This window comes from Solanum tuberosum, unplaced genomic scaffold, assembly GCF_000226075.1.
Source record: "Solanum tuberosum cultivar DM 1-3 516 R44 unplaced genomic scaffold, SolTub_3.0 scf00505, whole genome shotgun sequence".
Classification (NCBI taxonomy): domain Eukaryota; kingdom Viridiplantae; phylum Streptophyta; class Magnoliopsida; order Solanales; family Solanaceae; genus Solanum; species Solanum tuberosum.
In genome coordinates, this window is record NW_006239422.1 from 338,800 (window position 1) to 355,620 (window position 16,821).

Here is a 16,821-nt window from a genome sequence, read left to right on the forward strand (position 1 = left end):
ATCTGTTTCTTCTTACGATTTTATTTTTCGTTATATACGAGAAAATGATTCTTTTATAAATAATGTTTATATATATATGTTTTTTGTGTGTGTAAAATTTGCTTAGAAGTTGAGAAAATGAAGAAAGAATGGAGCTTTGTTCTTGGATTATTGGGAATTTTGCTTCAACTATTTTTGCTGGCTGAATCTTCATTAACAAAACAGTTAGTGTTCTTTACTTTTATTTTAATTAGTATTCTGTTATTTGACCTGCATTTAATTTAAGAATTGACTAAGATTTATTTGTATGTTTAATTAATGTTTGTTCATGTCTTAGTTGAGCTGATATAAAAATTTTATGACTCCGTTATCAAGACTTTAGATAAATGGGAAAATTAAACGCTAAAATGATCATTTTTTCAGTTTTGATGAAATTGTGTTTTTTATAATTTTATCCCGCTTCGTTTATCACTAAGCCATTAATCTTAATTGGCAACTCACTAGTTAGAATGATTGATAACTGAAATTTTTTTAAATCTTTTTTGGGAGAATTTACATATACTAACCTTTTTAAATACTCTTCTGCATTTTCTTCATCTCATTTGTGGCTCAATGCTATTGAGACTCTACTCGTAAGATTATATAGAAGTATGATATTATTGTTGTTGAAAATAATTTAAAAAATCGAGTGAATGACACATGTCAAGTTTGTATGTGATGGAAAAAAAAACAAAAAATGCTCTAAGAATTTGCCATTATATTTCACACACATATTTTTTCGTTCTCATATGAACCAACTTTGTCAACTTTCCATTAATGAAAAAGATTCATCCAAATTCCTATCTTTTTGTTTTACTTTTCACACCACACAATATGATCTCGTGAACATATCTTTTTTAAAAACATTTAAAAAAGAAGAAAAAAAAACATTTTTAGAAAATAATTTCGTTCCCTAAAAAATTACATGATGTATATAAATTTTAAAAATTATGAATATTTTATGTTAAATTTCGTTGGTATTGCTTTTATATATGTATTTTTTGTATTTTAATTTATTATAATAAAAATTCTGACTTTATTACTAATTTACGAATTTGTTCAATCAACACAACCAGGTGGTTTTTGGTTAAAAGACAAAGAAGAAAGTGGTAGAAGTTAAATGAGAACCCGTGAATAAGGAATCTAACTTTTCTTTGGTACTTGTGACTCTATGTTACCAACTTTTGACCTATATTATGAAACGGAATTTTCTTGAAAAATAAGTTATTTTATTTTATTTTCTTACGCTTGATATATAAATAAAAATTATTTTTAATAATTATATCATTACCAATTGAGATGGGGTGGTGGGTTAGTCGGGATGTGTTTTCTACTCAGAGTTTGGAATTGACATTTTTTATCAAAGCTAGAAGAATATCATTCATTCTATTGTATTTATCGTGATAATTTTTTATTGGGGTTTTCTATTTGATAGCTGATATCTGTATTAGAGTTTGATTATTCAGGATTCACGCTGTGTAGAATTCCATTTGAGGTTAACACTTTCTACCAAAGTTTTTTTTCATACACAGTACTCGAATATGAGATTTTAATTAAGAAAAAAACAACCTCATCTACTGTATCACATCCTTTGATGGTGTCGAGACCACTTTTAAGGTTTCCTATATTTACTTGGTTCTTAATTTTTTGTGTTTTTTCTCTCTTTTTGGTATTTGTTTTGCAGGAATGTATTAAAGAAAAATAGTCAACAAGACCAGCAAGCTTTTCCACCAGTGCAAATTCTAAGACTGGATGATGATTATGTAAAATCTTCTTTTTCCTCTTTTTAAACCTTTTTACGTTGCACAGATTTTTCAAAAATATTATCATATTTGTGTAGATCCTTCAAAAATGTGCTACTGTACTTTTGAAGAATTCGATATACATTTAATGAGATTTTTTTAAAAGTCCAAACAACATAAGTTGAAATATAAAATATTGATATGATATTCTTATTTATTTCTTATTCAATTTTTTTTCTTTTGAAGGTTGTGGTGGATAATGGAATATTTAATATTACTTTTTCTGTTCCTGGTGGAATGGTCACTGGAATACAATATAATGGAATTGATAATTTATTGGAAAATGGAAATAAAGATGATAACAGAGGGTAAGTTTTTTTTTTAAAAAAACCTTTTATTTATTTCATTTTAAATATTTTTTCTTAGTTATAATATTCACTTAATTTTGTATACTTGAAAATAAAATTAGGTATTGGGATATTGTTTGGAACAAACCAGATGAAAAAGGGATTTTTGACAAGTAAGTTTTCTTGTTCTCTATATGTATAAATTTTTTAAATTTAATTTCTACAAATTTTGACTTAAAAATTGGAAAAGAGTAAAATAAATTAGTCGAGTTGCATGTAAGCTGGTTCAAATATAACTAGAATAAGTTCATATCTTTTTATTTTGATGCATTTTGTCAATTCATTTCATATTAGAGCTTCGTTAATTAGTGGGCTGAAAAAATATGAGACGATTTGGTAACGATAAAATGTATACAGACTTCATGCAACAGATTTTAAGGTTATTATGGAAGATGAAAATCAAGTGGAGCTTTCATTCACAAGGACTTGGGATTCTTTAAATTCCAAACAACTTTCCATGAATATTGACAAAAGGTGCTAATTTTTGTCCAATTTTTTTTTAATTATATAGTTTTAATCTTTTATAATTTATTTAAGATATGTCATATTTGATTTTCACCTTTTTTTTTGTTGTAGGTTTATAATATTAAGAGGAATTTCTGGATTTTATTGTTATGGAATTTTGGAACGTTTAGAAGGATGGCCAGATATTGATGTTTACCAAGGAAGAATTGTCTTCAAGCTCAAGGAAAAATTGTATGTATTTCCTTATCCTATTGTTAAAATTCTATAAAATTCTATTCTATTTGTTGTGTTCATGCCGTGAAAGTAGTCACTAATTGCGACGTTAGGAAATGATAAGACTATTCAAAACTTTAGTATATATCTCTTATAAAAAGTTGTTTTTGACTTATATATACAATATTATTTCCTATAGGCACAATATGAATTTTTCGATGATAAGTGTTCAAATGATCATCCTTGGGTCAATGTAGTTACGCCTCTAATGCTTTCATTAGAGTAGACTGCCTACATGACACTCCTAGTAGAGTGAGGGCCCTTCGCCAAACCCTGCTAACACGAGATATTTTGCGAACCTATCAACCCATCCCTCCTCCCCCCCTATTTGGGTTTCTTGATTATTAGTTTAAAAAAAAGAAGGGATGTGGGGTTATGATTTATAATTTTTGTTTTTGAAAATAATTGAAGTTGATAATTTTCATTGTTGGGCCAGGTTCCAATATATGGCAATTTCAGATGAAAGACAAAGGATTATGCCAACGGCCCATGATCGTGAAGTGGGCCAAAAACTTGATTATAGTGAAGCTGTTCTTCTTACAAACCCAAACAATTCTTTCATCAAAGGAGAGGTAAATTCATGATACATTGGGAAGTTACGAATATATATACCGTTCGGCCTACCAGTTTATCAGTATGATTGAAATATACACAATATATACATTATAATATATGAATATTATATGTATATTTTGTATACTAGATGGCCGAAGCATGCAAGACCGTTATTATCCCTATTTCTTGTGCCCTAAATTTTATTTATTTGTTTTAGGTTGATGACAAATATCAATATTCTTGTGAAAACAAGGATAACCGGGTCCATGGATGGATCAGCCCGACTCCACGAACCGGGTTTTGGATGATTACACCAACCGATGAGTTCAGAACTGGTGGGCCCGTCAAACAAGACCTTACTTCTCATACCGGCCCAGTAAATCTAAATGTAAGTACCTATGTTCACATCAAATCAATAGATGTATGACATGTGTATGCTTTTAAATTTTTTCTATGAGAATGACTCATACTGTGCCCAAATTTTTGGGAACATTGTGATGTCATGGGCACTCATGTTCCACTAGCCCGTGGCTGGCCTAAATGCGAGTCCATAATGATGGACATTAACTCTCTTAATGTCATATCTTCTTATTTGGTCAATGTATATGACTTGACCGATCAATAGATCAACCTTTGCCAATCAGAGTCATTCTTTGATAAATGGTCACACACTCATGGTCATTCCATTGACCGGATTATTTATCGAGTACTCACATACTTATTAAATTATACAACAGATGTTCTTTAGTACACATTATGCTGGAGAAGTATTGGGACTAAAATTTAGAAATGGAGAGCCCTGGAGAAAAGTTTTTGGCCCTGTTTTTGTCTACATGAACTCACTTTCACCTAATGAGCCAAACACTCTCACACTTTGGACCGATGCAAAAGAACAAATGTTCGTTGAGACTGAAAATTGGCCGTATAATTTCCCTCTTTCGGAGGATTATGCTCGAGCTGATCAACGTGGTATTGTAAGTGGCAGATTGCTCGTTCGAGATAGGTACATTTACCATAAATTTACCCCTTTTATGTAAAAAATGAGTGATTTGTTGACAAATTTTTTGACCTTTTTTTGTAGATATGTTAGCCAAAGTCTTATGATTGCAAATTCAGCTTTTATTGGACTGGCTGCTCCTGGAAATGTTGGATCTTGGCAATTAGAAAATAAGGTTATTTTTTGCAAATTGCTATCTCTTTTTAGGCTATTTTTGCAAATTTGTATCTATTTTAGGTCATTTTTGTGAATTGGTACTTGTTAGTTGAATTGCAAAATTAACCATTTTGTATCTTTGTTCTTTAGGCTTATCAATTTTGGACTCAAACTGATAGTGAGGGATATTTCTTGATCAAGAATGTTATTCCTGGGAACTATAGTTTATATGCTTGGGTGCCTGGATTTGTTGGAGATTACATGTACGATCCGTACATTATTGTCACGCCAGGTCAGGAAATACGTCATTCATTCTATGTTTGAACTGACATAGAGTTTAAGAAAAAAAATGATTTTAAAAAAACAAACTTGTGGGGTTAAATATGTAGTAAGCTTCTCAAAGTTGGTAAATCAAAATGGAGAGAGTAATGTTATATCTACTCTTCCATTTACATCAAATAGTTAGGTGATATCTTAAGTCCATTATTTTTACCTTGATTGCATACCGGATCCTCCAAAAGTAGTGCATTTTTTGAGGATCTGACATTGTGAGACATAATTTTTGGAGAGTCCCTAGCAACATATGTGAAAAGTAGAATCCATGATGATTTAAATTCAATGCTTTCAACAATTATGGGTTCAAATCTAATTAGTACCTAAAACAAGTCTTGTCTGGTGTACGAAGCAACTCGTATTCATGTAAGGTCATGGAGGGGCCATACCTAAAGGGTGTCATGATGTAAATTGCTTGTTGATTCCATGTGACAAACTTTACTGTTGCTTCAAGACTCCCCTTTCTGAGATCTTTGTGTCTAATGAATTTTTTATTGATTGGTTGTAAGTAATATTAAATTCTTTATCTACATATCTAGTATGTTTATGTATAAAACAGGATCAAGAAAAAGGGTAGAAACTCTTATATATGATGCTCCAAGAAATGGTCCAACATTGTGGGAAATTGGAATTCCTGATAGAACAGCTGCTGAATTCTTCATCCCTGATGCACAACCAAAACTCTTGAACCAATTATATGTTGTACATAATCAAGAAAGGTTAGAAAAATCCCATTTAAATATCTAACTTTTGTGTCAATTTCTTATTGGTTTCTTGAGCTGAGGGTCGAAAACAACCTCTCTATCTCAGACAAGGTACATGTAAGGTCTACGTAGACCATACTATACTGAATATGTTATTGTTGTTGAGAAATGTAATTTGAGGGTCGGAAACAACCTCTCTACCTAACAGAAGGTATGTGTAAGGTCTACGTAGACTCTACTATACTAGATATGCTATTGTTGTTGAAAAATGTAATTTGAGGGTCGGAAACATCCTCTCTACCTCACTAAGGTACGTGTAAGGTCTACGTAGACCCTACTATACTGAATATGTTATTGTTGTCGAGAAATGTAATTTGTTGGTTTTTTCAGGTATAGGCAATATGGATTATGGGATAGGTATACAGAGATATACCCTGATGATGATTTGGTGTTTAGTATTGGATTAAGTAACTATCAAACAGATTGGTTCTTTGCTCATCTCAATAGATATTTATACAAGTATGTTCACAACTCCTTTACACCCTTTAGCATTTTTTTTAATCTTATGTAGTTATATTGCCGGACTCTCTAAAAATGTTGTCACACCTGTATATTAGATCCTCCAAAAATGTACGATTTGACATGTAGCCGGTGATATTTTTTGGAGAATCCGAACAACATAATTTTTTATCATAGATATATTTTACATCTTTACATGCTTTAGCATCTATTATCCTATGTTGCTCAGACCCTCCGAAAATGATGTTGCACCTATATATCAGATCCTCGAAAAATGAATATATTTGTATGATCCACTATGTATCTTACAACATTTTTGAAGAGTCTGAATCGATATAGCTTTTATCACTAAAATTTTCCCTTTGCGTAATAAGTGAAAATTCTTAATGTGCTTAGAATAATACAATTAGTCAATATTCATCAAAAATGATTTAAAAAAAATAAAAAATTCTCATAACCAAATACTAGAAAATGATTTTTGTCGTATCAAACGCTGACTAATTTATAGAATCTTGATGATGACTTTGGTGATATATATAGTGATGATGGGAACAAGACTTATGCACCAACAACATGGCAAGTTCTATTTGATCTTGAAGATGTTGATCAGTCATCAAACTATACTCTTCAACTAGCATTGGCCTCAGCACATGAAGCTGAATTGCAAGTATGTACAAATAATCTTTATCAATCATTTTATTTGTGACTAACAAATAGCCACTTTTTGGTCATGTAATTGAAAAATAGTCATTGTCATGAAGTCTCGTCTATAGAATTTGTAACATCATGACATAGGCTATATTTCAAAGACAAGGCCTAAAAATGGTCTGTGAACGCTATTTCTACATAGCTTTTATTGACTTATAATTGCATGTTTGTTCCAACATTTTAGGTTCGATTCAATGATCCAGAAATCGATGCTCCTCACTATTCGACAGGGTTGATAGGGAAGGATAACGCGATAGCAAGACATGGTATACATGGAATATACAGACTATATACTATAAATGTTCCTGGCTCTCTCCTTGGTTTTGGAACAAATATTATGTATCTCAAGCAAAGTAGAGGTGATAGGCCTTTTAGAGGACTTATGTATGATTATATTCGTCTCGAAGGTCCTTCAGATGAAAGCGATTAGTCTTGAAGGAATTTATGTTTGACTCAAACTTTTAGATGATATAGAACGGCGAAATTTTTGGATGGTACATGTTGATAGAATTTGAATGATCAGGAAGAACAAAAAAAATGATATTTATTTCTTAATCTACTAATCTTGAACCGTTAAAATCAAAATAATTATTAAAGTTTTTCCTATCTGTTTAAGTTGTTATGTTCAACTAATTTGAATTAGCATCGGATAGGACGACCAAATGTTTAAAAAGCATATAATACTGAGAAATTCTTCATCCACATTGTTTGAATTTGAAATCTCTGATTAAACTAACTTTTTGTTGTTTGGAACTAAGTTTATGTATAGGGTATTTTGGGAACTACAAAGTATTATGTTGGGTACGTAAAAAAAAGAAAAAAAAAACTAAGGAAAAATAAATTAATAGAACAAATCTTTCCTTGTTTGGTGTAATTTTCTTATGCTCGCCATCCGAAATTAATTATCATATGTTACTTTTCAAGAGTTAAATTATTTAAACTTTGATGGACTTTTTAAAATGTACTTTTTTCATCAAATCGAAATTAAAAAATGTAACATCTTTATGGTACTTCTGTTATATTTTTTTTTTAATATTTGACTTTTAATTGTAATGTACAATTATTCTACTTATTAAATACAAATATTCTCTCACATAAATTGACATTTTTGGTAAGTTTTTTTTTTTTCATGAAGCCGCCTTGTGTTGGAAAAAATAGTACTCTAATTTGTGTGTTTTTTTTCTTCCTAAAAAAATAAAAATAAATAAATTCAACTTTCCATTTTACTGTAAAAAATAATAATTAAACTTTCCATATTACCTTAAGTTAAATTTGGAGAAATTAAATAACGAATATGTCACTTAACAATTTATTAATTACAATATTAAGGGCAAGTACGCTCCTATATATATATATCCATAGAAATTGTACCTGTTTTTTTTACTAATTATATTGTAATTCTTCTCCTTAGAATTTAGAAAACAAGTTCTTGTTTTGTCTTAAGGTTCACACACTTTTCTCTCTAAATATTATTGGATTTTGTTTAACATATAAACTACAATATATAAATTTTGTATATCATACAAATTAAATAATCAGTAGTGAAGCTAGGATGTTTAAAACTTTAATATACATCTTTCAAAAAGTTATTTTCAATCTATATACATAATATTGTTTTCTGTATGCATAATATAATTATACTTGGATTATTCTAGTCACGCTACTTCATACCCTTGATTAAGTTGATTTACAATAATAGGTAATTCTTTATAATGTCACCTAAAAAAATAAATCATGTTTATATAGGTGGTTAAAGTGAATTATATTGATGTATAAATTCTCTATATTGTCCTTTATTTGTTTTTTTTTTGCCACCCAATAATCAGACGTCATTGGGGTTCTGATTAAATTCGAATCAATTGAGAGTAAAATGTTATTCAATAAAGATGATTTCATATTCAATACAGAGCTCGAATCCATATTTTAGAACTACAGTTTTTTTTATTTATTTGCATGCATGAATGATATACGATAATATTTTTTGGATTTTCTCTAACATTGATAGTTTTTTTTTCTCTTAATTGCAGAGTTGAAAAATGAGTTTCAAAATGCAAAACAAAATAGTTTTGTATTGCTTTGCTATTATTTTCCAATTTTTCTTGCTTGTCAATGGTTCAAGGGTGCACCATCATGACAATCGGTACGTACTATAAAACAATAATAATAATAATAATAATATTAATAATAATAATTAACGACTAAAATATTCATTTATGTTATATTATATATACATATATTTTTATTTTTAATTTCCTCTTGTAATTAAATTACAGGAATACTTCAACAAAAGAGAATCCGAAATTGCAACAAGTTTCTCCTCCCGTCACACTGACGGTCACAAGTCAATACGTAAAAAAATTCTTTATTTGTTCTTTCTGTTTGACTGTTTCAGTACTTTATTTACTATTTCGATAGTTAAACGAGTTTTTCTTTGACTTTATGATCTAATTTTTTTTTATTAACTTATTTTTATCAGGTGGTAATTGATAATGGCATTGTTCAACTTTCTTTAACTAATCCTACTGGTTCTATTTTTGGAGTTAAATATAATGGTATTGATAATCTCCTTGAACCTTTACAAGAAACACAAAGGGGGTAAGCTACAATATTTTTTATATATATTTATTTTATAATTTTAGATTAATAAATATATTATGTGGTAATTAATTAAATTAATTTATTTGATTTATTAATTACAACTCATGCAGATATTGGGATACTATGTGGAATGGTAAATTTGACACGTAAGTTTTTTTTTTTTTTTAAAATTAATTTAATTTTCTTTTCTTCTATTTAATTACATTTAAAAAAAAATTATGTACATTTTTTCTTGATTTTTTTTGGCAGGCTTTTAGCATCAAAATTTAGTGTGATAGCACAAGATGATAACAAAGTTGAAGTTTCTTTCCAAAAAATACATGATCCTTTGAATGGTAACAATCCTCCTCTAAATGTTGACAAAAGGTGAGATTTTATAATATAGTATATTGAGATTATATGAAAAAAGAAGGGTCGGGAGTCTTGGAACAACTGTAAAGTTGTCTTCGTGTGACTAGACATCACACCCCTTGGAGTGTGACCCTTTCTTGAATTCTAAATTATAACGTTGAATGCTTTGTGCACTGAACTGTCGTGAATTATATGGAAAAAAATTATAAAAATAAATATATAGGTATGTGATGCTACGTGGGAGTTCTGGATTTTATTCATATGGAATATTTCAACATTTAAAAGGATGGCCAGCTGTAAATTTGGATGAAGCTAGAATTGCTATTAAGCTCAGCAAATCACTGTAAGTTTATTCAATTTTTTGGAATCGGGTTTTCATGTTATGTTATATAATTTAAATAACAATATTTATTATAGCAATAAAAAAATATTCAAATAAATATTGTTGTTATATAAAGAGATTTGACTGTGCTTAAAATATTTGAGGATTGTTTTTCCATATAACAATTTCATTATAACGACCAACATTTTTAGAGCCGTTAAATTATCATAAACGTTTTCCACAAAAAAAATTTATTTTATTTTTTCCAAAAATTCGAATATAAATTAAAAGAACAATTACTATCTTGGATATTAAATTTGTGTGTATAATTTTTTTTCTTCTAATTTTTATTGTTAGGTTTCATTTTATGGCAATATCAGACGATAGACAAAGGATAATGCCAACAGAAGAGGATCGTGCAAGTGGTCAAACACTAGATTATAGAGAAGCTGTTAAAATTACAAATCCATCCAACCCTAGACTCAAAGATGAGGTAACAATATTTTTTCGAGCTTAAGTTTTGTGCATTGATAATATAAAATGTTCGGAGTAGTTATCTTTGTGTCAAATCTGATATGATAAAGTTTTATATGAATAGCATTTTATACTGTTAGTGTATACAAGTTAATAAAATATTCGAAATATAATCTTTATTTTGTGTCAAGTCTGATATGATAATGTTTTGTATGAATAGCGTTATTTTTAAACTGTCAATATATATTAGTTAAATGTTTTGCTAATTTTAAGTGTTTTTTTAATCTTTTAGGTTGATGACAAGTACCAATATACAGATGAGATTAAAAATATTAAAGTTCATGGATGGATAAGTGATACTCCACACATGGGGTTTTGGGTAATTTCACCAAGTTATGAATATTGTAATGGTGGACCTATGAAGCAAGATCTTACCTCTCATGTTGGTCCAACATCTATGGCTGTAAGTATATATATCCTTTTAGCTACAATTATCTTATATATATAATGATAAAAACACATTTAACTTGTATACATCAATAGTATATCAAATTTTTATACTGACATGTATATTTTACTAGTACCACTAAAAAGGAGTGAACATTCTTGTCAGAAATATAAAACTTATATACAATGACAGTGTAACAATTTTTTACTTTGTCAATGTTCTTGTTGGAAATATGAAATTTTGCTTTAGGTTCATCTTGTTGTTATGTTGTCGTTATTTTATTTCAATCCTATTTTGATTTACTTCATCAAAAACAATCTCTCTAATGTAACTCACAAAAGTAGAAATAAGATCTGCATACATCGATCCTATCCTCCCTATACCCCACTTATAGTATTACATTGGATATGCTATAGTTATTGTAATAATGTATAGAAGTTAAACTCTATGAAAAACGATATACATACTACTAAAAAGGAGTGAGTTTTCAAGTTTCGATCAATGGTCCTGTCAGAAATATGAGTTTTTCGATGAAAAGTCTGTCGAAAACGTTTTGTAAATGAAATTATAATAAATATTTATAAATGTTGAGCAATTTACATTTTTTTTTTCCTACAGATGTTTTTCAGTGGGCATTATGCAGGGCCACAATTAGGAGTTTCATTAACAAATGGAGAAGCATGGACTAAAGTTTTTGGGCCTGTATTTTTCTATGTTAATTCAGATTCTTCCAATGATCATACCATACTTTGGGAAGATGCTAAAAGACAGGTAATTAATTAATTAATTTTTAATTTTACTTAATTAAATATATTTTTTTTAAAATTAAATTCTATGAGTGAACACTATATTTTGTTAATTTTTGCAGATGAATGAAGAAACAAATAAATGGCCTTATGATTTTCCTGCATCAATAGATTATCTTCATGCAAATCAACGTGGCTCAGTTAGTGGTCAATTAATGGTTCATGACTGGTAATTATTTTTAAAAAATGCTTAATTATTATATCATTAGTGAGTGATTTAACTAAAATCGAGTTTAACCTGTATACACTAACAATATAAAGAACGAAAAAAGTAAGAAATACCCTTAACTTATTGGATTTGACTTATATTTGTCATTCGTTAGTTTGACATCTAGCTCATATATAAAATCTCCCATCGTTATCTTTTGTCTCAAATTTACCTATGAATAATTTGAAAGTTCCAAATATTCCCTTTGTACTAACCGTGGAAGGGTATATTTGGACTTGCATGTTTCAAATTATTGCATTTGTACGTATGATTCTTTATATTATCAATGTATATAAGTTAATTAGATTATTTATATTATAACTTAATAAATGTCTTTCTAGGTACATAAACGTAGATCCTTTGCCTGCATTAAATGCATATATTGGACTTGCTGAACCTGGACTTGTTGGATCTTGGCAAAGTGAAACCAAGGTTAATATAATGTAATTTTTTTTAATTATATATATAGTTACTTGAATATATGGTTACATTTTTAATTAATTATGTTGTTTTATTTATTTATTATTATTGTTAGGGTTATCAGTTTTGGACTCAAACTGATGATTCTGGTAATTTCAACATAAATAATGTTAGACCTGGAATTTATGGAGTATATTCTTGGGTCCCTGGAGTTATGGGAGATTACAAATTCTCTTCTTATATAACTGTTACGCAAGGTATTTTGTCTGCTTCATTTTATATGACAATATTTTATCAAATGAACATCATTTTTTTTTACTATAGTTTAATAACATTTCTAACTTATATAATTTAATTTTGCAGGAAAGGACACAAATTTAGGTCAAATTATATTTGAAGCTCCAAGAAATGGTCCACCACTATGGGAAATTGGATTTCCAGATAGAACTGCTAATGAATTTTTTATACCTGATCCATTGCCTGGTCTTCAAAATTATTTGTACACTAACACTACCATACATAAGTAAGTACTACGGGTTTGATCAGTCACTAATATTTGCATTAGGGTAGACTGTCTACATCTGCGACCCTTCTTCAAATCTGACGTGAACATGAGATGTTTTATGCACTAGACCGTGTTTTTTTCTAATTTGATTATCATGATATGTTGCTAATTACAGGTTTAGACAATATGGTTTATGGGATCGTTACACTGATTTATATCCTAATGGAGATTTAGTGTACAAAATTGGTGTTAGTGATTTTAGAAAAGATTGGTTCTTTGCCCATGTAAATAGGTAATTATTTATAATGTCTTTTTAATTATTTATTTGTCTATTATTTTTAATAATTACTTATAATATTTTTAATTTTTTTTTTTTAATATTAATTGCAGGAGAAATAAGGATAGGAGTTTTTCAGCAACAACATGGCAAATTGTATTTGATGTTAAAAATGTGGATTCTAGTGGCACTTATCATCTTCATATAGCTTTGGCTTCTGCATCTTATGCTCATTTACTAGTATGGAACCTTCATCTCTACTCTCAATACTCAACATATTTTAGTTTATAAAATTTATGAGGAAAAAAACGATTAAAAAATTAAAGAAAATCAAATATCGATCGTGTTTAAGTTTTATGTACTGAATCAATAACTGACTAGCGACCAAAAGTTTATATTACTTCTAGTCGCTAGTCAGTTATTGGTTATGATATATTACTCAACACATTTAATTTAACTTTTAATTAGTTAAAATGTTTGTTATAATTGGTTTATATTTATGTAGGAAGTATATTATATTTGGACTACTTTTACATGTATTTATTACCCTCATATAAATGGTATAAAAGTTAATAATTCTGAAAATTTGTGAATATTCTCAAGTAAGGGAATGGTCAAAAATGCACATTTCAAAGTAACTATCATGTATTACCAAAATTATAATTCAAATTTACTAACAATAGGAGGAACAAAAATGGTATTTACCCTTACGTATAGCTTTATGTTACACGTATTGAATAATAATATACATGACAAAAATCTTATTTTAATTGTCGTTCTAACTTTTTTGTTGAATTTTTATATTTATAGGTGTGGATAAATACTCCATCAAAACCAAGACCATGGTTTGATAGTTCACCAATTGGGATGAGTAATGCAATAGCAAGACATGGAATTCATGGATTATATATGACTTTCGATATTGAATTTCCAGGGACACAACTTTATATTGGTGAAAATATAATATATTTGAAGCAAGCATAAGTTTATGGTCCTTTTACTGGACTCATGTATGATTATATTCGTCTCGAAGGACCTTCAACAAAATAAAAAAAAGGGATTATATTTATTTTATAGGTAGTCATATTTTTTTTTAGTTTTCATAGTCAATTTTTTTTAATAGAATGAATATTGTTCTTGAGAATAATGTTTTTATTATCATACTCTAATAAAAATTTATTTCTTCATATTGGTATTTTGGTTTCGGTTGTTTATTTGTTTGTTTGTCTTACACTTAATTTATTATCTCTATAATTAATAACTAGCCATGGTATTATACTAGCTTGCTGGTTTATCGAGGACATGATCATATTGATTATAGATAGGAAGATTTAGAGGTTGAAAATTAGGATAGAAGGTTAGTAAATTGTCGAGCGTTATCTAAATTTCTTATTAGTATTTTCTTTTTTATCATTCTCCTACTATCTTATTCTTCTATTTTAGCATCATCTTGACTCAATTATTGTATTATTTATTGTTTGTATTATTCTTTCACTATTCAATTATGATAAATTTCATATCTTAGGTCCACCTCTATTTCTGGTTTTCATGTATGTTTGATTTAAGTAATTTATAATTAATAAAAAAAATTCAAATTCTCAAAGTTATATCTTTAGACCACCAAATCACCAACTCTTTCACCAACTCTATTAAAAATAATAAGACCAGAGAATATAAACAAACTACAACTCCTATATGAAATTTAAATAGTTTGAACTGAGATGCTTAAAGTGAGACAAGTTTTAACAAAGAAATGGAGTACGTATGAACAAGAAGACTTCAAAGAAAAATGATACATTGTATTATTTACCTATTTAAATTATTACTAAATTTGTGCTAAAAACAAATCTTGATGTTAAGTTGATCAAATATTTATTTTTAATCGATAATAAATGTGTGCAGATCAATTCAATATTAAAGTATATTTTAATATAAAAAAAGATAATGGTTTAGATAGATAAATGAAATATCAAATAGTTATAATCGTTTAAACACATTTTTAACTATTAACTCTATATTTTACCGTCTTCACCCTTGACCCTTGAGCCGCCTTTGAATCGACACATATGTATATTCTATCTTAGTTTATTTTTTTTTTAAAAAAAAATTCATATTCAAAGAATGACATTACCTAGTGATTGATGTTCTTTTTATTGTTTATTGTGATTATTGTGATTATTTTAAGCAATATTGTTATTCTATAATATTTGACAAAATTGATTCTGTCGAATGACGTGTGGGATTACCTATCAAGAATAAGAATATCAAATAAAATAATTAATGAATTTATTGGATGTGTTTCCTGTTAATAAATTTAATACAACAAAAATCTGAATAATCAGATCAATTATACCTAATTTTATATTTATTTTTATTTTTATATGTATTATATAATTAATAAAGATATTATTTTTAATTGGTAGGGTCGATGATCCATTTATTGTCAACCATCCTATTTATAGTTGTATGGAAAATGACTCAGTTACTATTTTAAAGAGCTAAAATATTCTTGTTTTCAGATTATTATTTGTTATATATATATATTAATCTATGATTATTTTTGGAATTATGTGGTGAAGTCAATAAATTACTACGCGAGTTGCAATTTTTTTAAAACTATACTAAAAATATTACAAGTTACAATGTTTTGCATGCCAATTTGATATAAAAATACTATGTCGTTTGGTTGGGAACAAGTTATCCACGATTAGTTATCATGTAGTTAGCTATCGTGGGATAACTTATCCCACCATGTATATGGGATAACTTATTCCATCACTATGATATGAATGGTGGGATAAGTTATCCCAAATATGAACAACCAAACAAAATACAAAAATTTTATGTCATCACTATTTTCTTATCCCATCACTGTTTATTTTTATCCCTCACACCAAATGACAAAGCGAAATATAACCAACTGATATAGAAAAAAGAGAGTAATATTTACAGTAATAGTACAAATATACTATTTTGGTAAATCCTCTTATTTTTTTAAATTAAATTATTTTGTACCTCACATAATATATATTCTTTCCGTTTATAAACGAATAACCTAGTTTAACTTGACACAAAATTTAAGAAAATAAATAAGTTTTTTATTTTTATGGTCCTAAATTAAAATTATATGAAATGTACCAAAATGTTTTTTAATTTTGTGGTTTTAAACATACCACGTGAAAAATTAAGGTTAAAATATTTCCAAAAAAGGAAAAGGCTCGTTCTTTTTAAATCAGACTAAAACAGATAAAAATCATTCTTTTTTTAAATGTTGCGCGTATAATATAAGACAAAAAAACAGCCTTACAAATATACTAAAGTTTTTTCTGTTTGGTCCCTTGGCTACTTGCACTCAAAATAATAGATCTATTTTAAATGAGGAAAAATAACAACCACTTCTTTTCTACTCCAACGACCCCCGCTAACACTGATGATGCGTAATTCAAATTTGGTCAGGATTTTAATGTGAACTCTAAAAATTGAGTCGAAAACAAAAATAAGGGATATACTTTAAATGAGGAAATGACAACCACTT

The 16,821-nt window shown here is 28.2% G+C and overlaps 2 protein-coding genes across 3 annotated transcripts; both read left to right on the top strand.

Moving 5' to 3' along the window:
• Positions 1 to 74: 74 nt before the first annotated feature.
• LOC102588214 (probable rhamnogalacturonate lyase B) lies at positions 75 to 7,374 on the top strand. 2 transcript variants are annotated; one of them, XM_006364582.2, is made up of 15 exons: positions 75 to 203; positions 1,703 to 1,781; positions 2,007 to 2,128; positions 2,230 to 2,280; positions 2,525 to 2,641; positions 2,744 to 2,863; positions 3,342 to 3,477; positions 3,678 to 3,848; positions 4,198 to 4,463; positions 4,542 to 4,632; positions 4,764 to 4,905; positions 5,506 to 5,665; positions 6,041 to 6,169; positions 6,710 to 6,836; positions 7,062 to 7,374. In XM_006364582.2, exons 1-15 carry the CDS (start codon positions 118 to 120, stop codon positions 7,305 to 7,307), a joined length of 2,043 nt encoding a protein of 680 aa, XP_006364644.1. In that variant the 5' UTR covers positions 75 to 117; the 3' UTR covers positions 7,308 to 7,374. The 2 variants fall into 2 exon arrangements, with proteins under 2 accessions (XP_006364644.1, XP_015159509.1); XM_015304023.1 differs by lacking the exon at positions 2,230 to 2,280.
• Positions 7,375 to 9,598: 2,224 nt separating this feature from the next.
• LOC102592427 (uncharacterized) lies at positions 9,599 to 11,629 on the top strand. The gene is made up of 6 exons (XM_015304010.1): positions 9,599 to 9,621; positions 9,725 to 9,841; positions 10,050 to 10,169; positions 10,506 to 10,641; positions 10,915 to 11,085; positions 11,585 to 11,629. Exons 1-6 carry the CDS (start codon positions 9,599 to 9,601, stop codon positions 11,627 to 11,629), a joined length of 612 nt encoding a protein of 203 aa, XP_015159496.1.
• Positions 11,630 to 16,821: the final 5,192 nt, after the last annotated feature.